General features: G+C 36.6%; 4 protein-coding genes across 7 annotated transcripts; 2 read left to right on the plus strand and 2 right to left on the minus strand.

Moving 5' to 3' along the window:
- Window positions 1-123: 123 nt before the first annotated feature.
- On the minus strand, window positions 124-1,627 carry LOC136347636 (methyltransferase-like protein 25B). Its single transcript, XM_066297805.1, has one exon. The coding sequence runs from the start codon at window positions 1,473-1,475 to the stop codon at window positions 129-131; it is 1,347 nt and encodes a 448-aa protein (XP_066153902.1). The 5' UTR covers window positions 1,476-1,627; the 3' UTR covers window positions 124-128.
- Window positions 1,628-2,599: 972 nt separating this feature from the next.
- Window positions 2,600-6,866, minus strand: LOC136347646 (myelin P2 protein-like). Of its 2 annotated transcripts, XM_066297822.1 has the most exons (4): window positions 6,715-6,866; window positions 5,513-5,597; window positions 2,966-3,243; window positions 2,600-2,905 (listed from the first exon to the last, which is right to left on the minus strand). In XM_066297822.1, the coding sequence occupies exons 2-4, from the start codon at window positions 5,586-5,588 to the stop codon at window positions 2,852-2,854; spliced, it is 408 nt and encodes a 135-aa protein (XP_066153919.1). In that variant the 5' UTR covers window positions 5,589-5,597; window positions 6,715-6,866; the 3' UTR covers window positions 2,600-2,851. The 2 variants fall into 2 exon arrangements, with proteins under 2 accessions (XP_066153919.1, XP_066153918.1); XM_066297821.1 differs by lacking the exons at window positions 5,513-5,597; window positions 6,715-6,866 and adding an exon at window positions 4,440-4,791.
- Window positions 6,867-8,281: 1,415 nt separating this feature from the next.
- LOC136347645 (calmodulin-like) lies at window positions 8,282-12,959 on the plus strand. 3 transcript variants are annotated; one of them, XM_066297819.1, is made up of 7 exons: window positions 8,282-8,545; window positions 9,116-9,237; window positions 11,367-11,544; window positions 11,883-12,026; window positions 12,084-12,296; window positions 12,359-12,415; window positions 12,478-12,959. In XM_066297819.1, the coding sequence occupies exons 2-7, from the start codon at window positions 9,235-9,237 to the stop codon at window positions 12,552-12,554; spliced, it is 672 nt and encodes a 223-aa protein (XP_066153916.1). In that variant the 5' UTR covers window positions 8,282-8,545; window positions 9,116-9,234; the 3' UTR covers window positions 12,555-12,959. The 3 variants fall into 3 exon arrangements, with proteins under 3 accessions (XP_066153916.1, XP_066153917.1, XP_066153914.1); XM_066297820.1 differs by lacking the exon at window positions 8,282-8,545 and having other exon boundaries at window positions 9,000-9,237; XM_066297817.1 differs by lacking the exons at window positions 8,282-8,545; window positions 9,116-9,237 and adding an exon at window positions 10,087-10,299.
- A 1,052-nt stretch (window positions 12,960-14,011) lies between these two features.
- Window positions 14,012-23,353, plus strand: LOC136347643 (neprilysin-11-like). The gene is made up of 14 exons (XM_066297815.1): window positions 14,012-14,195; window positions 14,247-14,408; window positions 14,455-14,579; window positions 15,437-15,619; window positions 15,675-15,947; window positions 16,003-16,116; window positions 16,175-16,434; window positions 16,491-16,602; window positions 16,661-16,938; window positions 17,406-17,464; window positions 17,521-17,569; window positions 20,368-20,566; window positions 20,623-20,787; window positions 23,119-23,353. The coding sequence occupies exons 1-14, from the start codon at window positions 14,114-14,116 to the stop codon at window positions 23,308-23,310; spliced, it is 2,253 nt and encodes a 750-aa protein (XP_066153912.1). The 5' UTR covers window positions 14,012-14,113; the 3' UTR covers window positions 23,311-23,353.
- Window positions 23,354-24,010: the final 657 nt, after the last annotated feature.

Here is a 24,010-nt window from a genome sequence, read left to right on the forward strand (position 1 = left end):
GTTTTCTTTTATATAAACACGAGGTGTTTTATTTCCAAAACCTATATTATCGAAGAGTTTCAGGTCGGTATAATATGGGATCAAAAGAAAAGTGGAGGGTTTTATAAAAAAAAAACAATTCAATCCATCTATTTCTTTTTATGTGCTATCAACACCTGATTTCTAGCTGAAATTTTACTGTTAAAAGCCGATATAAGATTGCAGTAAAAGCCGCCTTCTGATAAATATAGCAACCGATCATATAGAATTACAGATTCTACTAAAGGGGCCAAAAAGAGCCTCACTGAATAAAACTTGACAATATCCCTCCAAGTTCTCTCTATTATACCTTCGTAATACTCCAGCTCCTCAGTTGTAAATACCAAATCGTACTTCTGAAGAGCCTTCTCGCAATAGTCCTTAAACCTCAACCCTTCAGTGTACTTCACATTACCAACTGCACAATGCCTTAATGTTTTGTCTGTTTTATCAATGAGGCTTTCAAGTGCAGCTCTATAAGCATGTACTTTCAAATTTGTACAATTTCCCATTCCAAGGTTCAGGGTAAAACGTTCAATTGCATGACAGGCAACCTCACAAGTTAGGTAATCCAATTTATACTTCTGCTTCTTGTAAAATGTACTCAGAGGAAAACCGCATATTCCTGAAGGTTCTAATGATAATTTCATATAACAGCAACTGACTATGTTAATAAAAACCACCATGGAAGAGTTTTTGAAAAGCTTTAAGAGTGTGGAGCCTAGGTTTCCACAAGGATGGAGCCCTGTAATCCCCACTTTAAAGTCTTTATTATTCTCAATATTAAAGGCTTGTGTTATTAACTTTTCAAATTCTCTACTAGACAAAGTTTCATCTATTCGTTTGTTTGTGTGCACAGGTTTTTGCTTATTAAAATGTGGAATATTTTTATTTGCGAGAATTTGTTCAAACTTGTTGTCAAGTTCTTGCGCAGCCCTTATCAGTTTTTCGTTAGCCTCAAAGGTACAAATATTGAAGCCATACTTGTAAGCCAACATTCGGCTTAAATGTCCTAAACCTGATCCAACATCAACAATATTAAAGCACTTTGACTTGAGCCCCATATCATAGCAGACTCTTGACATTATTTCAATCTCGTGTTTCTTTTTCATCTTTACATTCTTCCATATGTATTTGTTGAATAACTCAGTCTCAGGCGGTACTGCGGTGGATGTAATTGGTACTTGAGCTCTTGTAACTGAAAAGTTTTGAACTATTTTCTGGAGGCACATGATTGTTAATGGAACTAAGGCGGACATAGAAGGTTGGTGGTAAGACAACAGAACTCCAAGTTGTTCAAATGTAAGGGATGCTAAGAAGGTTTTCCAGCTTTCTGAGAGTTTCTTGCTCCAGTGATTTTCGATATAGAAATCTGACACGTAAGAATCCAGCAGATCTTTGTAAATTTGTATTGTTCTGTGACACGTTGTTGCAGCTTTTACTACGTTATGAGACATGGCTAAAGGGCGGAACGTGGTTAGTGTGATAAATAATAAAAATTAACTATATATTAATGAATTATGAAGGCTAAAATTCATTCCGTTACTTTAAGATTACTTTAAATTTAAAAAAAGTGCATGAAAAAAAGCATAAGAAATGTAAACAACTGTCAAAAATAGTAGAAGACAATAGCTAATCGACGGTCGTAAGTAAAATATGCATTTACGTCATTGTGAATGCGCAACCCAAACCTTATTTCATTAAATTTTTGATAAAAGATTTATAAATCTGTTGAAAAAACAACCACCAAATAATATCAAAAATAAATTACTCAAGTCTTAATAAGATAATTGGGCATACTTAATGACAATTATTATAACCAATAGACGACGTCATTATGTATATAGTTACGAATATGTGTTCAATGTAGAAAGTTACTTGATTTAATGGTGAATGCAACATTTACCAAATATAATATAAAACATTTCTTTCTAAGAGTTCAATGTCAAAGTTTTTTACATATTTCCAAAATTACTGTAAAACCAAAATATTTATGATCGCATTTTTTTTTAATAAACGCTTTAAAAATGTTTATTCACAAATTTGATTTTCCATAAACCAGATACCATTTTTTTTTTACTGCAGAATTGTCATGTACGCCAGTCGTTTTTCTAAAGTTTTAAGATAACACTTTGCTAAAAATTGAACATTTCGAATCAGGAACGCAGAAATGCAAGGAGGTATATTTAGCTCCTAATCATTCTTGAACCATTGTGCACCATATCTAGCAATTTTACTTCAAATTATCAGGCCATATTATTTACTTCAATTACTACCAGGAGAAAATATGCCTCCTTGCATTTCTGCGTTCCTAACACAAAAGGTTAAATTTTCAGTAAAATACTCATGAAAATATTTGCCCCAAAAATCAGAGTTGGACCGAATCTTGTTGAAATTGAAGCACTGAATTTTCATTAAATTTTTTCACAAAACTGTCACGTAAGCCACCAGTTAGGTTATAATAGAACTCAAAGTATTTTCTCTAATAATTTCACACTTTCGATTTACAAATTATAAGCCGGCCGAGGAAATGTGATTGAACTAACTATAACTGAAAATTGACCAAATTAAAACGACGGTGTGGTGATGTATATTTATTAGTTACACATAAAAAATGCGAAAATTTTACTTTAAGCCTATTTAAAACGGCAAAAGAGCCAAATGTGAATGCTTGCAAAGGCTATTTTAGGTCTATGACCTAGGATAGGCATTACCTCAACTTGTGTTTTAGGTCTTAGACCAATAATAAAATATCACTTTAAACAGTAGAAGTAATTCAATAACATTGTAACAAAATTGAGTAATATGTTGGTCCTCAAAGGTAAAAGGCATCTCAAGCTTGCAGTTTATAGATCCTGGTAGAAGTAACATCTCCAACGTTCATAACCTAAGAAAAATTTACGTCAGATATCTTCTGAAATTATTGAAAATTTCTGAAAATATTCACCATTTTGACTTCATCGTCACTAAAGGTTCTATCGATGGTGGTAACTTTGCCATCACTTCGCTTTTGAACCTCCTTCAGGGTGTTTCCTTCAATATTTATGGTGGAAGTTGCTTTGGCACCATCAGGAGTTTCATGCTCAAATTCCACGCCAGGCTTGAACTTAATAATTACGTTCTTGAATGTTGAGATTGATGAAAGAACATATTCATCCCCTTCTTTGGCCAGATCCACTACTGGTGATACAGTGTTGCCTAATTTTCTGGTTACAAGGCCTACACCTGAGAAGACAAAACTTTATATAAGATGATGTGAAAAAGAACAGAATTACAGGGTTACGGGTAAACCTTAGCTTTAGAAGCAACAAACTTATAAAGTATGTTTAATGTATCAAAGAAAATAAGATTATGTTAATTTAATTAAACTATTAAATACCTTTTATATAATAAATAAAAACTGGTTTATAAATGTGGTTGCAAAGCTATTTTAATGTAGTTTCAATAAATCATAATGCATAATTTATGTGTCTTATTTCATGTTACATACTATTTTTATGTTAAATTTACTCAAGTTATGAGTTGACATAGAACTGACAAAATAATTTTGAACTTTGATACATCATATACATTTGGAGAGCAAAGTGTAAAGGTGTACATTCATATTAATTCATAGGTTAATTAGATCATTACATCCATGCATAAATCTGCATAAAGACTTGGTGCTTGTCTACCACAGGCACATATTAAGATTTATTTAATTTCTCAATAAAGAATGTATTATATGGGCCTGTAACAGTTAAAGAATGTTTTTGTTAGCCTGGAAATCATATCTTTGCATCTAATCATAAAGTAATCTATATTTAGATCCATTTAGGGCTTAATTGCTATCAATGAGCCTTAAAAAGAAAGTTTGTTATATATAAATAAGGTTACAACAAGACTTATCTTGAATGCTAGATGTTATATTAATTCTAATTATTGCTGTTGTAAGCTTAACAAACCTATGGGTGCATTCAGAGGTTTCTTTCAAGCTGTTAATTTAAGTACAATTTCACCTTATCGGTGTAGCATGTTTTACTGTTTTAAGTCAGTATTTGAGTAAATCCAAATGATGGACTATAGAGCTTACATTTTTTAAATGCCTCATATAATTCTCTTGAAAATTTAATAAAATCTAAAATGCTTGTAAATTTCCGAGCTGAAGTACGAGATTCCCCACATGAAAGAGTGACAAGGACTCCTGAAGTGAAATTGCAGGACTTTGACTTTCTTGCTTTACTATTAGTGCTCAGATGAAAACCTCTATAAATATGCTCTAGTGCTTCATACCAAACCAAAGCAGGCATTGCTATATATACTTTACACTTTTACTATATCATCTTATCTTCTAAACTTAGCTACGGTGAGGCCAACAGGCCAAAGTACATTGTAAATTCGACTCTGAACCCTATCTCCACCAAACAACTGAAAGATTTTACCTAAAGCCTTCATGTATTCCTCGAACTTGTCGCTGGTCGCCAACTTGTATTTCTTGCCGAGTATCGTCTCCAACACCATATTTTAACAATTTGAGCTAATTACCGGCTTTATTTTAATTAATTGATGTTCTATACCGAACGTTTATGCAGTGAATGCCACGAAATTTGGAACGTTTTAGTATCCGGCGATTGATAAATATGATAAACTGAGCTGCAGGGTCAAAGTCTTCAACCTACAGTAACCAAACACTTAGCGACTTGTTTTGCTGGTTAAATTTAAAATTTATGCGAAACCAAAAACTGTCAGCAGTATTTTATTCCAAGTGACATTTGCGGAATATAATTAATAAATAAACAAGAATATGAGTTATCTTGTGTTAAATGAATTGAATAGATAAAGAAGGCTGGCGATTACACGACCTGCGCTTTTTTATAGGTGAATGAAATTTGATTTTTCACCAACATTGACATCAATAAAAGACTCTTTCTCATGAAGGCCACACTACATTACGTCGACGTCATCAAGATTACTCAAAAATTAAAAGAAAATTAATTGCTGGTTTCATCAAAGTTATAGTTTTATACTTTAGTCATAAAACTCGTAAAACACTTTATCGTAATTGTTTAAAGAAAATGATGTAATGTAAAAAAAATATATAGGTAATTTATTAGATGGCTATAATAAGATAGATTAGCGGAAAAGCGACATTTCAATTATAAATTGACCAATAAACGGCTTACGAGCCATAGTCCATCTATAGAATTACGAATATACTAAGACCTAATTCTTTTATGACCGCTTATGTATATAATTCTTATAAGTCTAACGCATTTTTATTAGAAAACGAATTACATAAGAAGACATATTTATGATATTTGCATTAGCGTATGAAGATAAAGACGATAGAATCACTAACTGTTATTAGCCTGTAGGTTAATTAGTATTTATGGAAAAAAAATTCTAGATGCAATAAATACGTATTGAGTGCAGCAAAGCTCCTGCCCATTGCCATTTGGGTCTGTCTAATATTGCCATACATGTAGATGCTCGAATACACCAAAAATCTACTTACCCAGTGCCTTCATATATTCGTCGAAGTTATCGCTGGTTTCCAGCTTGTATTTTTTGCCAAGATGTGCGTCCACCATTTTCAATAACTGTAAATAAGCGAAAATGGCGTTTATAGAACGTTTTAAATGGGCTTAAAGAAAATATATTATCATCTATTCCGGAAAAAATATCATCGTTAATCGAAAACCATTGAGTTTTAATCAATTATTAGGCATGGTCAGTAAGTACTCGAAATAAATCAACTACAAATTTGTCACCGAAGGCTCGATGCTTAAATTGGAGGTATATGGTGGGATGCGTACGATTAAGTTGTGTTTTCTCGAATACTGACCAACTTGATATTGCTTTTGGTCATTCTCATAGAAGAACAATAATTGAGAAAACGTTTTAATTAATTATATATATCACTTCTGATACCTGGTGGATGAGAAGTGATGAGAGAAAACTTTACTTTTCCAGAACTGAATTTACTGAACCAAAACACTATTAAAGTTATCAGAATAATTAAATTATATAAAGCGACGAGCAATGTCAAAAACATCGTGTACTTATAATTCTAGGCTTGTTCAAGTGGTACTGAAGGCTTCAATCCGAAGCCAGATATCTACCGAAAAATTCACGTGCTTATAACTTTAATTTCACCCTCAAAGCTGGAAATAGGAAACGTTCAATAAATGGAACAAAATTAACGCGATTTGATAAATTTTGAAAAGTGTTGTGGCCGCTGCGTTCCTCGATTTGAAGGCGTCGCAGTACTACCCGAAAGCAACCTAATCGTAACATTTATTCTTCTCGTGATTATTGGCTCTATATGACAATATTAAATAATCACCTGGTTTAACTAAGAAACGCATTGCTGTGATTTTAATCATATGTACGTTAATGTTTGGATAATTTTTTCCAAAAGGACCTAAGACGAATAGAGTCACAATTTTAAATGACAAACTTTGTTAAAAAATTACTAATGGGGCACCTACACATAAAGCAACGAAGTTTCGATTAACATCATTGAAATTTCGCAGATACGACAAAAACTACAAAAACTTTAACAGAACAATTTTGCTCAGAGTTTTTCTCAGTTAATGGCAAATATTTTGAAAAGAAAAAAACAATAAAACCTTTCGTAGGCTGTACAATCTCGACAAAACGAACCTTATTTCTATTTATTTTTAACCGGAATTTAATACTTTGCTCAGTACTCACATTTCAACCAAACTAGCTTCTCAAAAAATGCACTCAAACGAGCGGGCACGCACGTCTAGGCAGGAGGTTGGACCGCAAATAAAATCCTACTGAAAAACAATTTTCAAACCCACTTGGCTGACAGCAGACTAAAGTACTATCTTTGCAATTTTATTACCCGCACCACTGTGTCAGAGCGAGAGGGAGAAATGGTGACATGCAGTAGATAAAGATGAAAGAGCTAAAAAATTCAATTGATGATGAGTAGTTTAATTGATTGTGACTCAGAGTCTTCGGAGGTATACCATATAGAGCGATCAACACACTGTCTTTAGAAAATGTTTGGTTTTTGAGTTATTGAATTATTGAATAAATTTATAATAAATACAACTGTACTAAATAATTACTTTCTTGACTTAATGGCGGATAAAAGTATTCTCTTTTATGTTGTAAACTACAAGTAGCCAACAAATTCTTCACGGACATTCTCAGGCAATTAGTCCGCAATTGAATAATAACGATCTTTTGATATGAATTGGCTCTAATAAGCTCATAATGGAAGAGAATTTTTATTTTTAGCTGTAAATCAAGGATGCAGCAGGTTAGACTATAAATAGGGTTGTTTACTAGCAAATTGTAGTCACATTGTCCAAATAGATAAAAATAGTACATTTGTGAGTTTTAAAGGGTTTCCCATATCCAAAAATATAAAATCGGCTAGAGCTGTCGAAGAGTAGCGTTTGAGAGAAACGGCAAAACGTGCCAAGAAGTTCCTTTACACTGAACTGAGTCATAGACTAAAAAGATCTCGTACAATTTGCATTGCATAGATTTAGATAAGAGGGAACAGAAATATTCATCACAGCTCAAACGTGTGGGAATATGTAGGGTCCATGATAGTGGATGGTACGTGAAGACGTTCATATAAAATGCGCATTTGAAGAAGTTACTCGTTCTGAAAATTCAGCTAATGAGACATACAGATAAATTTATTGTCCATATTATGTATACTACGGTCAGAAAAGTTTTTATTAGATATTAAACGTTAAATCCTTCAAATTTCAACTATTAGTGCAGGATTTACGTAAAACCTTTCCGGAAACGACGATCTACATCGGATCGATCTCGCTTTCAACCAGTTCCATTTGAGTCGATCCGCCTAACTGAAAAATCGACTAATGGGGATCGATCCTGCCCAAATCATCGTTTCCTTTAGCCATCAGAAACTCCTGTTTTTGGTCATAAAATAACCGCATTGTCCGCAACTCCACAAGCGGGCTGAACTCTCAGGCGTGGCCTAAACTAACAATTTTGAATGTAGAAGCCTCAAATTGACGTATATATCTAAATTCGGTTTGTGGACCTATGCAGAATTTAGGGGTGAAACCCTTAGGCCTCCATCTTTAATAAATAGTTTTTTGATACGTACGACGCTTTAATTGAAGAAAATGACAACGTAACGCGAAGATGAGGCGATAGAAAATCCAGGAAAATTGGGGCATATTTATTCTATCCAAGGATGATTTGCGCAAAATCGAATTTCCTACGGTTTTCCCGTTTCGTTCGCAGCATCTGCAACGCGTATATATTGACACACGTCAATATTTTCTTGTTATTGGGTCTTTGTTAGATCGGGCTTAACTTCGCAGTTAAAATTCCCCCCAAACGACTGTGTTACGGGGTCGAATGAGTGCCACTCTGGTCTGGGGTTGTTGATTGAAAATCGAAATTTTTCTGTCCAAAACTCGACAGGAAATAAAGCGGTGTCCACATTATTTGTGTAGATAGTTTGACAGATCAGGAGAACAGTCTTTCATTGCTGCCCCAATTGCTCGTGGACTGAACTCCACCGGTGGGTAAAACGAATTTTGAATATCAGTTGTAAGTCGTATATTTTCTCCCCTTAAGGGTCCGAATGCACCAATCGATAATGACAAAATCTTCAGATTCATTGCCAAAACACGCTTGTTTTTTTAATTACTGTTTACTCTTATTAATCTTAAAAATGATGAAATCAAACAGCCTTTGATTGCATGATAGTAGCACGCGGTTGATCAAAATAAACCATCACATGACTGTGAGCAAATTGAAGGAATATTAATTTGTTAATCAGAAAAACATAACTTTGTTTTCGTATTCTCATGTTATTTGTAAATATGTACAGAATATTGGTTAAAGTTGAGATCCCTCTTACACTAGTTCAAGCGGATTTCGAAAATCTTTGTTTCAGATTTTTGGTCGGACCCTATACTAGCCGTGGTTTCCAGAGGGGGATTTCAAATGCCCTATTTAAAAACCTACTTTTCAGCATCACTGTATTTACTTTATTGCGGACGGATAGACCTTAACATCACCGTTGAAAAATAGTCTTTTTCTTAGTAGTATTGATAGTGAACACTTATTTAAGTTTTTGTCAAATCAGTTTTCGCTCGGAACTCGTCAAAAAGAGGCGGCACAGTGGCCAAATTCGAGAGCAAGCTGTTTTCGGCAGTCAACAATTTCTTCACGTCCTCGCCATTTGTGAACCAAATAAAGGACCTAATGGTGAGCGTATTTTGAATTAAAATTTTTGTTCTTAAGTTAGGTGCTAAGTTTAGTCCGTTTATTAAAAGGATATCCGCTATGTTAGCCAGAAATTCGCACATTTTTAAGCTAAATCTGAATTTACTTCAATAATGGCCACACTACTACTAGACTCTCAAGGAACATCAAGCTAATTTTCATAAAAATTAAAAACCTAATTAATTTCAAGACTCTATGGAAGCTATCTTATAGTTCCAGTTAGTCGCAATTAACACTGGGCCTATTAGGAGTTTGCTTGAATCACATCTCGGATAACAGGGATGATTGTCGATTTGTAAGAGCGTTCACGCCTTAAAACTCGGTTTATTAATCTAAGGTTAACCTGAACCTGCGGTGAGAGTGAATGGGTATCGCCACGGTCCGTAAATTCCGGGATTTAAATCAAGCCTTAACTTTGGATACCGGCATAAGTCGGATCTAGAAGTAAGAGAGCTTCACCTTGGTACAACTTTTAAAAAGATAATTTTATTCCATTTTATTTAACTCTTATACCCCTATCCTATGTCTCACACGCTATTAAACAGTCTTATTCGTTATCTTTCATACCCAAGAGAGCAATAACTCCATTAAGCTCGATTACTAAAAGTTATTGTTCTTCTTATTTATAGACTCGTTTTGTACATATTTTATCATTCACGCTGACTTCCTCAATAAACAATGTCACAATCTTTGGAGAATCCCAGTTTCAATGACTAACCCCACGGTAAACTATGTGATCGTACGCAGGTAAATCCCACACCCAAAAAAATCCCAGAAAATGTTCTTGTATGGCGGATCTTCGTAGCAAAAACGCTAATCGGCAATAGTACTAGGCGTGGCAACTGTGAACGTGAGCGATTATTAGTTGTGGTTTTGAGATTTATGGGCATATATCATTGGTATTTTACACTTCAAATTCACAGTATATTTTAGTAATTCGCAACAGACGCTGTTGCTGCTCGCAGTAGAAGTTATTTGGATTTTGAAAAAATGGTGAAATTAGTGGGTTGTTTAAATTTATTCTCCGTGACCAGAAGATATTTTGTAAGTAATAATTTTCGTTTCAAACAAAGTGTAGGTATATCAAAGCAAATGAGGAAACCTTGTTTTTTGATATTTCGACATTTTGTCCCAGATAAGGAAGTTTAAAACGCTCCATACGTTGTCCAACGCTCTTACCAATTTCCCATCTTTATCGTTTACAAAAATTCTATGTTGCATTCTTCTCGTTTCTGATCTTGGACACGCTATTTTTGATTTATTTTGTTCTGGACAAAATGGAGAAGACAAATTCTATTGGTCGTAAGGCGTCGTTGGATGCTCATCTGTCAAATATTATTTCTCAGGATTTTTCGCATTAACGAATGCCTATAATTGTATAGGCGTCATCTGTTGTGACAGTGAGTCACTCGAATTGAGTGTAAAACCCGATTTCTTTCCGAATTAATCAATAAATTTTCGTGCATTAGCCCAGTGGTCATACATGTAGACAAACCAAAAGTCCGCTTGATTACGTCATATCAGTTGATTCTACATTTTCAGAATCTAAATCACCGTATTTAATTAATAGCGAAAAACGAATCAAATTAATTAATTTTGGTCCGTATTTCAACATTTCATTTCCGATAAGAGCGCTAGAAATTGATGAAACCTCCGAATTATTTACTAATTTTCTATTTTTGCCTTTTTCAGCGAGTTTTCAATTTCAATAAGACTTTGCAATATAAAATCTAGCAGTAGAATCGGATTTTCTACATGGAATTGTTAACTAAAAACTTTAGGTTTCCTGTCAGTTCCGCTTTTAATTAGCTCGAGCAGCGACCAGACCGGTTTCAGTCTTTATAGATTTTTTTAACTTAGTTTCACCGCGAGTCAATTGAATGTAGCCAGAAATCGGCGATATCAACATCCAGAACTGCAGGAAAACATCGTACTAGCCCCACCGGCTGTGTCCTTTTCTGCTCTATTTAGTAATTTGTCGAGTAGTTTGCTTGCTGTGGTTACCGAGAAAAGTGCCAGAAGGCGATTTTGAAATATTACTTGAACAAAAGTGATTTTTTGAATTATTTTAGTTAGACCCTTATTAAAACTAAAAACGATTTTTTTTTTAGACAAAACAGAACGAACAAACAGAGGTTCAAGATGGGGTCCATCAAGCGTTCAAAAATATTGACATGTCCATTACACAGCCCATTGGGGCCTCTAAAAAATTTTCGGATGATGATCGCACGGAACGTCCTGCCAACATGTCTGCTAGGTTAAGCAATGTATCCAAAAGTCAGATGAAAGGTACCTATCGCCATCTGTTGTCCACATTCGATATTACTGCTTTCCGCTTAACAGCACCAAGCTAGACATTAAGCATGCCTGACGTAGCCACCATTTTGCTTACATTTAAATATTCTGAAATTGTACAAGAAACTGATGAAAGTTGAGAAGATACTACACAAAACTACACAAGAAACCGCAATAAACTCGGAAAAATAGGAAGTAAATATGGATTATGAAGTTTTGTTTTTATTAAGGTTGGGCCACATTAGTGCATATGTCCAGCACGGCGGTGATGCGAGCTTAACACGAAGCGCGAGTACTCAAATGTCACCTAAAATCCTCAATAATATTTCTAGAATTTCGGGAAGCGTTTCGACTCTTCGATAAAGACGGCGATGGAAGCATTACCAAGGAAGAACTCGGCAGGGTGATGAGATCCCTCGGGCAATTCGCTCGGACCGAAGAGTTGCAACAAATGCTCCAGGAAGTGGATGTAGATGGTGAGTCTTTAATCCCCAATCTTGATGAATGTTATTAATAAAAATCTGCGCTTTTAGGAGACGGAAATGTGAGCTTTGAAGAGTTTCTCGACATGGCTTGGAGCGCTGGAGCAGGCACTGACGCCGATCAAGTATTATCTCGGGAAGAGGAAGAGAAAGAGCTGCGAGATGCTTTTAGAGTATTCGACAAACACAACAGGGGGTACATTACGGCCTCAGATTTGAGGGCGGTTTTGCAGTGTTTAGGAGAGGACCTTTCAGAGGAAGAAAGTAAGATTTGACACTAAATAATCCTTCGAAATACGTCCGTTACTCATTTCGTTTTGTTGCAGTTGAGGACATGATCAAAGAGGTGGACGTGGATGGGGACGGAAGAATCGACTTCTATGGTAAAAACAATGCGGTGATAATCGATTGGAATGGTTATGTTAAATGTTTTATAATATTCCAGAATTTGTAAACGCCCTCGGAGAACCAGGAACCGACGACAGCTACGAGGAAGACGACGAAGATTACGCCGGCTATTGAACCACAACGTAACCGTTTTCTTATAATTTTTACATATAAGTTAACTTATTTATTTAGATTAAAATGCTTTAAGATAAATGTTTATTATATTCATGGAAACTTCACATATCGTTATAATTATTGACATCATCATCATCATCATCATCACCATCTCCAGATCATATGGTTTTATTGAAGATCATGTAAAGGATCAGCCACATGGCAAGTTGTTCACAGTACTTTTGCTAAATGTGTGAGAGGTAGAAAATTCACCAGATCTTTACGTACATGTTTATCTGTGCCACATTATTACTCTAAATTTTCTTATTGTGATGTGATAATACACTTAAAAACTATAAGTTCAAGTAGCAACTCTGATAATTAACAATGTCATTAAATTAATACATAAACAGATTATTCATGTGACGCTTGCAGTTTATGTTATTAGTCCCATACATATTAAATAACTGTTTTTTGAAGGATCCACTTCAATTAATTCATTTTTTTTTTAATTTATTAATTAACACTATGAGGATCATAAGGAGTCAATTATAGTTCTTTGGTAACGCCCGTAGCTGTTTTATGCAAAGATTCATTTTGGATTTCTTGGCATTTACGTAAAAGAGTGAAATAAATTGCGAAATACAAAAAATAGTGAATGGAAATTTGTAAGCACATTTGCTTTATTGTAATTCAATTGATTGCATTCAAAGATAGGGAAAACACTTCGATATCTTAAAGACAAACCGTATAGTTCAATGGGGTGACTGCAAAACAACCTTACCAGCAAATTGTGCAATTTTGTTAATTCAAATTCATTGTATGTACTTCTGTGTAAACGCTAAAAATTGATAACTAATCTATTTTTCGCAGAAGTGAAAAGATAATCTGGATATCTTTCATCTCAATGAATCGATGCTTAGACGCGTACAGATGTGTATAAGACAACGCGGAGAGTGGACATATGATTTTTTTTTTTTTTTGAGTTTTAACCACCGAATTTCTTGAATTCCTTAACGACACATACAAAAAATTATTTAAATCAAAAAACAATTTTACTATTATTTATGCACCGCAGTATGTTTGCTGTTTATTACTATACTGATTTCTGTTAATTCTCTACATTACTCTGACTCCTTTAGCTCTCCGTCGTTCTCATATCGCAACCGATATGTCGAAACCGTTGTTGCCCTAATGCAAAAAAAACCCAGATAATCCCGGCGTCATTTACTTAACAAAATCAATTGCCCGAATAAAGGAAAATACTGATACTACATAGTCAATGAGGTATCAGGGGAGCATCGAGCCTGGAACCACATTGGCATTATTGACCTTGTTAAAAATGGTGATGTTTATTAATGTCCTATACCTTTATGAACAAAATCGCTCCTCTGTCCCCTATAATTAGTACAATCTATCAAGAATCTAATGACGTTGAGATTATAAAGTTATCAAAAGCAGGTCCTCGTCTAGGATTTTAAAAATTGCTTCGAGAATTCACAAAACTGCGCATTGTGGTATACGTTAAGTAATGCCAAATAAGCATTTAAAACATCTCTGTCTTTGAATAACAAGCAAACATGAACTTTCTCTTGGGAATAACTACACTTTTTATGGGAGTTAGTGGATACGCAATTGAAGAAACTTACATAACCAACGAAGGTATGAAACCCATCAAAACTAGGTAATAAGTAAGACATATTTGCTTTGAAGAATTTCAAGAATTCCAGTACATGAATCTCACCGCGGACCCTTGCGAGGACTTCTACGAGTACACATGCGGGAATTTTAAGAACATTCACCCTATACAAGAAGGAGACTCTTTGATCGACCAATTCACTCTTTTAGAGGAAAAACTGACCAGAAGGGTTTTTGGTGAGTGGCAAAGCTTTACCGAAACCGCTTTATTGAAAAATTTTAGAGATGTTGAGCAGTGACGAGCAGGATTGCGACCCGAAAGCTGTGTTAAAGGCCAAGGGGGCATTGAAAGCCTGCATGAGCGATACGTATACTAATGCTATAGGGATCGTTGATCCTGAGGGGGAGGTAGGTATAATCAGCGGCGGAGGTACTGCCGAACACAGAACCATTGACTCCACGATCCACCACTAGTTTCTTTCGCTACCATAATTCGGAGAAAGGAACTAGTGATACCTCTATTCACAATGTCCGCGAAAGTAGGCGTTTAATGCTGATTTATAGCGATGCTTTGAGGTCAATTGTCGAACAAACTTTTCACTACCCGTGTAAACGCGCCTAATTCCCAGAAAGTGTATTTGAAGGAATACCATAGCATCCATGCCGTTTCATTCGTTCTGTGCGGAACTCACGCCAAGGTACCAAGGTACTCGTTTTCGGTAAACTAAAGTATTTTTAAATCGTGTCTAAAAGGCGTCGTCTTTGGCTGATTTATAGTAATGGGTGGAGATCAGGTTGTACAGCTCATTGGGGCCTTTTCGGACAGTGTTTTACCAGGAAGAAATCCGTTCTCGGGATCTTTAAAATGTGTTTAAAATAGTCGTCTTGGGCTGACTTATAGGGCGGTATTGAGGTCAACAATTGTAGAACTCATTAGTGCTTTTCCGTAAGTATTTTCGGAGGAATGAACCTCGGAAAACGCCTCGACAAGAGCACTAATGAGTCCAAACATCATTTTAGTAAAAAAATAAAATTTCAACATTTTGGTTTCCATGGAAATCCATGGCAATCGCATTTCCCGAATTTCATTCAAGGATTGTTTTGAACTGATTCATAGTGATGGTCTCGGGATACTTTCTTCCCGTTTTTTCGACAATTTTGTAAAGATCGCATGAACTCGCTTTTCACCGGAATTCACTTGCTCCTACGTATGGACATGCCACAGGGAGTACTTTAAGAATAGTTTGAAATACCTTGTTGTCTAGGTGGTGAGGAGGTATGGAGGATTCCCGATCTTAGGAGATGAACATATGGCAAACTTTTACTCTGAACATAACTCATCTATGTGGAACGATATAGCGGATATCGCTGCAGAGTTTGGAATCAACGTGTTTTTCACTGCGAGTCTGTATTTTGATATTCAAAACGCCACGAGAAACCTACTACGGGTATATTAAGCACTAAAAAAGCAACCAAATCATCATTTACTCAAAAAAAAAATAGATATCCACTGACGCCATGGAAATCCCCGTGCAATTTCGACCAGATTATGACCAATCCTACGAAAGAGCCATAGAGGAAGGTTTCAAGAACCTCGAATCTTCTCCGAATAGACTTAGCAACATCGAAGAAAAATCCATCCCCGCTATGGAGGTTCTCCTTAGAAATATTTCATTGAAACTGAATAGAATCTTCGGCAATTGCGTTAGCGATGAGGAGATTTTCGTAAAGGTGGCCAACATTTCCAACTTCCTCAAAGGGATTTATTACGGAGGGGTGAGTGTTCGATTTCAAACCATCAGGAAGACGCTTCAATAAACGATTCATGTAGTACATACCTGATGGCACTGAAGTTGCTCCTGTAACTAACGATTCTTGGGCTTCTGTTGTGACTTTAAAGCAGTTGAATGAATGGACTGAGGAGCAATTTGGAGATACTATACAGGTACTATTGAAAACTCCCAACCGGTCCTGTAAACCCCTTGAAAAACTTTTATTATTAGTTAGACTGGGTGGAGTACGTCCAGAGGCTTTTGAAGTACACCTATGTGGATGTAGACGAAAACTTCCCGATTGCAGCCACTACAAACTTGAGCACCGTCCTTTACGGCATCATAAATTGGGTTAGAATTAACGACGTGGAAATAGTGAAAAGTGCGGCCCTGCTAAGAGCTTTTACCTACACCGCTGCGGACAGTGATTCCGAAACGAGAGGCTATTTCGATGAGTACATGAGGGCCATCCAGAAACCCACTTATGATCGGTTAGATCTCGTTAAAATTTTTCGGACTTAATTCATAAAAGGTAATGGGATTTTAGATGGGAATACTGCTCCAGGAAAATCATGGATGCATCCGGTACTCTCGCTTTGAGTCTGGCAGTTGCGTACGACTACTGGTCGAAATATATGGAAGACAACTTGCTAGACAGAGTAAAAAAACTAGAAAAACTTTAAGTAACGTGAAAATCATAGAAGATTATGTTTGCAGGCAGCAACTATGATTGACAATCTACAAGCCTCCTTTAAAGAGATTATCGAGGAGACCTCCTGGATGGACGACGAGTCCAAGGCAGCTGCTCAGGTCAAGGCGGCGAACATCATTTCACTATTGGGCTATCCGGAGTTTATTCAGGACAAGCGTATGTTGAATAGATTCTTTGAAAATCTGGAAATATCCACTTGGGACCATTTCTCCAACGCCAAGACCCTAAGATCTTTTCAATCGGCTTACACGTTGAATATGATCAGTCTCCGGAAAAGGATGGCGTAAGTTGTCTAACCATTTTCGAGATCCCTGTATTTTATAAGTGATAGAAAGCTTGCAATTTAAATGATTTTGCACGAAGTAGCTGCAATATGGTACTGTAAAACCATTAAACTTTCATGTGCTACCACCCGTCTCGGGAGCGCGTTCTTTAGCTCGTGTCGGGGATCACTGCCCCTCATCCCGCACAGGGTTCGCCATCGTGGGTACCACAGTAAAAGACCTATTAGGGAAATTTAGCATGTGTTTCGGCTTCCTGAAAGAAAGGCGATTAAAGTTTAATTGTTTTACATTGCCTTAGAGTGGCCGGCTCGATTACCAGATTTGAGTCCAATTGAGCGTCTCTGGGAATACCTAAAAGGGAAAATTGAAGCCAAGATTGTGCCCAATTAAGGCGAACTGTGGAAAGTTTAATTGTTTTACAGTACTGTATTTCTATCATCATAAAACCTAACATGAATGGTTTTAGGTGGGAAAAATCGGTGTTCGATGTGAATGCCTACTACAACCGCCCAAATAACAGAATAAGTAAGAGAATCGTCACAAAGACTTTGCATTTCTAAACCCTCGAAATTTTCTTTCAGTCTTTCCCCTTGCCATGCTACATCCAATATTCTTCCAAGGCAGCACCAGGTCAGTTCTCCATTACAAAATGCAGTATTTTTTAATTCTCTTCTATACAGAGTGTCTCTAAAAGTTCTTTACAGCGCTCTACGATAGGTAGCCGAAATCAAAATAAAACGATTTAACGTATCTGCCTTAGTCCAAAGATTGATCATCACCGAGCTACGGGATGGCAAAGTTGAAATGTAAAATTAAATTAATTAGCTGTAATTATTAAACGGTACGAAGAAACAACAAGAAATTTTCTACAAGACGGTTCTTCGGAATGGGAAATTCATATCTGCAAACAAAATTTATGTAAATTGCAGAGGGTGTCACATACCCATTACTTACTTGTTCACGCTCTCCACCATACTTGAACCATACTTGTTCACGCTCTCCACTTCATTTCGCATTAGTTGTCAGGAATTATTTAAATCAGCAGTGTCCAAATAAATCGATCGGTAGTGAAAAAGACGCTCCCGTGAATTGGCCACCACTTTCTCCGGGCATAAACCCATTGGATTTTTTTTGTGGGGACACGTTAGGTCCGTGGTGTACCGAACGCCTGTTACTACTCAAGTAGAACTTGCAACGAATCCAAAATGCAGTAAATGATCATCGAGGCAGTAACGAAGTGATACAAAGAATATAATTTAATTTTATTCGTCGCATTCATTTTGTACGTGCGTAAATGGCGGGCATTTAGCAACAGTCATCTAAGAAATTTTTTTTACGGTTTTTTTAACATTAAAAAGTTAAAATTTAGAAAGTGTCCATTTGGAAAATTACATTCTTTTGCATTTACTTTGCAAGAGTTTTTCCCGAAAGTGTCGCAGTCGGTGACTTAATTAAGATCTACCTTTTTTAAGCAAAAATATCGCGCAAGTACGTTCTTTTGCCCAAAAGTGGTTTACCGTTACAAACAATAAAGCTTGAAGGGCCTAAACAAGTACCTGATTCGTATGCGGTGCCCTCTTCGAGGTACATAAATTTTGTTTGCGGGTACGAATTCCTTACCCCCAAAAGCTCCCTTGTAGAAAGTGAGCTTTCCTCCTACCGTTTACTAATTATAGCTAAAAATCGAATTTGACAGTTCAACTTTGCCATCCTGTAGCTCGGCTACCATCAAATTTTGGACCAGGGTAAGCTTGGTTAAATCGCTTTATTTCGATCCCGGCTAACTATGGCAGAGTATTGTCAAGGTCTTTTAGAGACACCCAGTAGAAAATTTCAGTGATCTACGGGGTGTCCCAGATCAAAGTGCAAATATTTTAATCATGGTTTCTACTAATGAAATTAACAAACACGTATTTTTTTCTTTTGGTCCAAAAGTCGGTCGTTTAAGTTCTAGAGGTCCTTGAATGTGGGGCCCCATTTGGAAAAAATAATTTGTGTTGGAAGAGCCCTTCAAAGGATTTTCGTTAAGTTTGGTGTAGAAACATTTTTCGATCGTAGCAATTCACAAATAAAAAAATGAAACATACGGCCTCGCCGTAACATAGATATAAGGGCCGGACTATGAATATGGAGGCCCGTATTTACTCAACCGTTAAGTATTTCGATTAAGTGATTACACTACTGGATTATGCCTTTGGTTGAGCAACTTTTTTGTCTCTTGGAGACTTTTCACAGAATGCTTCGTTTCCTCATAGTGGCTGTTTTAAAGCAATTCTTATCTTCCTCGGATTAGCCCGTGTCTGCCTAAAATTATTTATTGAATTATTTGCAACGAAATAGCAAAGAAGAGTGAAATTGCACAATAAAAATTATTCAAAGTGACCACGAGTTCCTGGACTTTTTTTAAATGATAAGGGTGATCCTTGCGTGGGGTAACACTCATTGAATACGACTTTTTGGGATCATTAAGTCACGCTCGGCATTTCTTAAACTACTAATTTTATCATCCTCAAAGTAATTGATTATTGCTCATCATCTACCCCGTGGTGCTTAATATCATGATTTTCCCCTCGTTGAGGAGCGAAACTGCCAAGTGCCCTCAGCCTGATATGAACATTTGTAACCGTTCTTGCACTTGGAAGTCGCCGATTAGGAAATCGCCGATGGTAGAGAGCTCTAGCTCTATAAGCATTTTGTTTGCACTCACCATAAATCAAGTGAATATCTGCATATTCGGGATCGCTCAACGGAGGAGCCATTATAAAACAAGTAAGAATTAATTTTTATGTTATTTTATAATTAAATATGGCAATGATAGCATTAACGAGTAGTACCTACTGCTGGTTGGCCACAATATGCCGGGAAATGACAAGCAGAGTGGTTTTTTTGACAGGGAAAATGATGTGGCTGTCCGAGCCATTTTCTACTTAATATCAACAAATTCCTGCAATAAAAAGGCGTAAAATTTGAAATCGCCACCACGAGGAAACGACGCATTCTGCGAAAATCTCCGAGAGACAAAAAAGTTTCTAAATGAAAGGTACAATCGAGTAATGTAATCACTCGATCGAAGTATTTAACGGTTAAACAAATATGGGCCCTTATATTCATAGTCCGGCCCTTATATTCGCAGTCCGGCCCTCACATCTATGTTATGGCGAAGCTGTGTATTTCATTTATTTTGTTTGCGAACTGCTGCGATCGAAAAATTTTTCTACACCGAATTTGGTGACAATCCCTCGGAGGGCTCGTCCAACATAAATTATTTTATCCGAACGCGGTCCCACATTCGAAGAGCCCTGGAACTTAAACGAAAGACTTTTAAAGGCAAAAATAAAAAAATACTTGTTCGTTAATTTCATTGGTAGAAGCCACGGTTAAAATATTTTCACTTTGATCTGGGACACCCTGTATACCCTCTATCTCAGTCTTCTAGACTACAGTCGTATAGGAATGATAATTTCTCACGAAATCGTCCACGGATTCGATTACCAAGGTTTCCTGTACAACGAGGACGGGGTGATACAGCCCTGGTGGTCCAACGACACCATAAACAACTTCAAAAACCAGAGCCAATGTTTCGTGGAACAGTACTCAAAATATGTTATACCAGAAATCAATGGGACGGTATTTACGTGCACTCGTTCAAATTTTATTTACTTACTGCACGTCCACCGTTTCAGTTAAGCGGTTCTGGCAGCTTAAATGAAAACGTGGCCGATAGCGGCGGATTACGGAACGCCTTCAAAACTTTCCAGAAACTACTTCCCAGCCTTAGCGGAAAATATGTGATGTCTTCAGCGGAGCAGTTCTCACCGGAACAGTTCTTTTTCGTTGGATATGGAACAGTAGGTCACATCAAGAATAAACATTCGCTCATCTCATAATGATGTTAACATCGTTCCTGGTGTTGCTTGCTTCGGGAACGTATCAAAGACTGTTGCAATCACCCCCTCCCCCCCACCCTTAAGTACCGGTTCAGACCGAACAGTATACAGGGTTATTCAACCAACCTCTTCGTTGAGAGGTTACTAGGATGCAAAGGTGATACGAATTTAAAAATTTGAAATCAATTCAACTTCGAAGTGAACTATTTCTTTTATATTCACAATTTCCTCTCCCTTTCGGTTTAATCCGAAATAGCTGTCAACTTGCTTATTTTAAGGGCGAGTCTAAGCATATTACCTTAATTTGGGATTCTGTGTGACGTTTCAGGCATATTTTCCGTATAATCTCCTACACTTGGCCTTTACCACTTTTGCAGCAACTTCGGATGAAAAATTTTATTACTAATGTGACTGTGAGAAATCTCTGGAAAACATTTTCAGCTTCGTGAAATCGCCGTAAGGGGGCGCAGTAGGGCCGGTAGTTCCTTAAAATGGACAAATCTATACTAAGTCACTAGTTAAGTAGCACATTTTAATTTACTATCAATAAGATTACATCATTCTGAAACTTTTTTGTTCGACACATAATTTCATAACTCACATAATAAAAGTGGGGGAAGCCGATGAATCATTTTAAGTTCAAACTATCGTATCTCTGTTTCTAATTATCCGATTTCAGTGATTCTGTCCTTCATTGTGAGGGAATTACAAGCCGATTTAATATCCACATTGACCAAAAATCCATAGTCCAGAACAAAATCGCTAGAGGGCATTCTTTCAGGTGATAGCGGTTTTCTTCGTTTTTCTTTAATAAATCAAATGGAACTATACTATTTTCATAAGCCCATCTTGTAAAGCTTTAAAAAACCTACGCTTTTCCCGAAAGGCGCATTTCAATTCAGTTATTTATCAATAAGTCAAAAAGGAAAAAGAGTGTTCGTCAATTTTAAGGAACTACCGTCCCTACTGCGCCCCCTTGCGGCGATTTCACGAAGCTGAAAATATTTTCCAGAGATTTCTCATGGTCCCATTAGTGATAAATTTTTTGTCCGAAGTTGCTGCTTGCTCTACTTACCGAGATGCTGCCGCTGTCCAACGAAAACCGGACACCCTGTATATATCTGCCTAGTAATTAAAGACATAATCTTCATGTTTTGCAGAATATCAATACAGAGCGTTAGGTTTACACCTTCACTGTTTATGTGGCTTAGCATTGCACGGAGTGTCAAAAGTTCGGCTCTTGACGTTCACATTTTCGAAGTCGCCGAAGGCTACTTTTTCAAATGGGACACCCTATAGCTTTAAGCAGTACCAAGTAGAGAATGTAATTGCCCATCGAACTGTATCGAGCTATGTTCGAAATAATTAAGCTTTATATGAAACTAGTAGTACATATTCATCATGGCAAGTTTTTGCTCTTCATGCAGTTCATCATGAAAAATAAATAATGCGTTGTCCTATCATAGATAAAAGTTATTAAAAATGTAAAAAGTTATTAGAACATTTTTCCAGAATGAACATGTATTACTACACTGCTATCAGTTCCACACAATAAAACATTATTTTTCCGAAAGTGGTTTGGAATAGGTATGGATAACCCTGATACAGCTTAATAGGGAACTACATTGTCTACTTGATAGTGTTTAAAGTTGTAAAGAGTTTCATAGAAAAAATGAGTTGTAATTTTAAAAATATCAACATTAGAAGCTCAATTTTGGACGCCCTGTATGATACTAAGCCATATAAATAGCAAGAGTGTAAACTTAAGACTTATATACTTAAGCGTGTGTATTGACATTCTGTAGATGTGAAGATGGACTCTCTAGCAACTGCGGAGATATGAAATTTTAAAATCGATCATTACGCAAGCGCGTTTCTAATTCAAGGTCAAATATCTCAAAAACGATAAAGGCCGAGTATGAAACATTATACAGAGCGTGTGTGTGAAATATTGGCTAAAATCTAAAAATAATATACCAGAAGTCCCATTTAAAATACACATATTGACAGCTATTGCCTGTTAAACAGGAAGTGACTGAAAGTTAAAAATACTTTTGAAAAATAGTACATGTCGAAGTTAACTTAACTTCAAATTTATTTCATTTTTAAATCCTAGTTAACTCTTAATGAACGGGTTGGGTGAACAACCCCGTATACTGCTTTGAATTCTTACAGACATTACTTAACATGCAACAAGGTTAGAATCCGGTAAATACCAAAATTTCAACCAAAAACCGTGACCGTTCGTAATATTCAGGCCCTTTCTTCAACTTACCAATCTTTATGTTCCAGATGTGGTGCTCTGCTGAATCGGACGCCTATCTGGTATCCTTACAGCAATCCTGCATCGCATCTTCCAACTGCCATGCCAGGGCTAGTATGAGGGTCAATGGCGTGCTGTCCAACATGGACGACTTTGCCAAAGCTTTCCAGTGTCCTACGGGCAGTCCCATGAACCCTGAAGAAAAGTGCAAGTTATGGTAGTCACGTGTTTGTGATTCTTGAATACACTTTTAATGGAAATTAATGGATTTTTTTGTTTTTTTACAATTGACGGAAAGGTTTTTTTCCAGCAAGTCTCCCTGTTGCCCATTTTGCGTTCCTGTTCGTTCATTTCTAAACAATTTTAGACATAAAGCCCGAATGCAACGACCCATCATTCAACGCAGTTTGTTAATATCAATATATTTTGATGGAATATTTCATATGTGTAATATCGGATTTACTAATTATTTCTTGAACCAGGTCCGCGATTTCCTTCACAAAATGGCGAATCTGCCCCTTGTTTTCTTTCCGTAAATAACGTTTTACACACAAGAAGAGTATTTTCAGCGTTAAATCACCTTCCATTCTTCGTCTAATCTAACTTTGACAATAACGTTCTCCTTTACCACGCATGTTTTAGACAAGACCTGCCGGACCCCGTTAAAGTTGGTCCTGCTTGCGGAGTGGAAGGCCGCCATATACAGGGTGGGGCGCGGTCACCAAGCGTTTTTAGTACAAGCAGTACTCGGCCCTTTACAATCGAAAGGTTGTGCTTTAACAGGCATTCCATTGTTTGGCTCACAGCATTTTATTATCATCTTCCAGTTGCCACCATGGAGTTGTTCGTGGGCGTTAAATCATCGGATACTCGTTTGTGATTGTTTTCTTAGGAGTGGTGACTCTATGATCGCAGTTCAGC

This window comes from Euwallacea fornicatus, chromosome 29, assembly GCF_040115645.1.
Source record: "Euwallacea fornicatus isolate EFF26 chromosome 29, ASM4011564v1, whole genome shotgun sequence".
In the NCBI taxonomy this organism is placed as follows: Eukaryota; Metazoa; Arthropoda; class Insecta; order Coleoptera; family Curculionidae; genus Euwallacea; species Euwallacea fornicatus.

Bases quoted from the DNA above. Each gene is read 5' to 3' on its own strand.
- LOC136347636 (XM_066297805.1), bottom strand. From the start codon at position 1,475: ATGTCTCATAACGTAGTAAAAGCTGCAACAACGTGTCACAGAACAATA.
- LOC136347646 (XM_066297821.1), bottom strand. From the start codon at position 4,518: ATGGTGTTGGAGACGATACTCGGCAAGAAATACAAGTTGGCGACCAGC. The intron at 3,244-4,439 runs GTAAAATCTTTC...TTGTCTTCTCAG, and splicing joins GGAATACATGAAGGCTTTAG to GTGTAGGCCTTGTAACCAGA. The intron at 2,906-2,965 runs GTGAATATTTTC...AATTTTTCTTAG, and splicing joins GTGACGATGAAGTCAAAATG to GTTATGAACGTTGGAGATGT.
- LOC136347645 (XM_066297817.1), top strand. From the start codon at position 10,246: ATGGTGAAATTAGTGGGTTGTTTAAATTTATTCTCCGTGACCAGAAGA. The intron at 10,300-11,366 runs GTAAGTAATAAT...TTTTTTTTTTAG, and splicing joins CCGTGACCAGAAGATATTTT to ACAAAACAGAACGAACAAAC. The intron at 11,545-11,882 runs GTACCTATCGCC...TAATATTTCTAG, and splicing joins ATCCAAAAGTCAGATGAAAG to AATTTCGGGAAGCGTTTCGA.
- LOC136347643 (XM_066297815.1), top strand. From the start codon at position 14,114: ATGAACTTTCTCTTGGGAATAACTACACTTTTTATGGGAGTTAGTGGA. The intron at 16,435-16,490 runs GTTAGATCTCGT...ATGGGATTTTAG, and splicing joins CAGAAACCCACTTATGATCG to ATGGGAATACTGCTCCAGGA. The intron at 20,788-23,118 runs GTAGGTCACATC...TTTATGTTCCAG, and splicing joins TTTTCGTTGGATATGGAACA to ATGTGGTGCTCTGCTGAATC.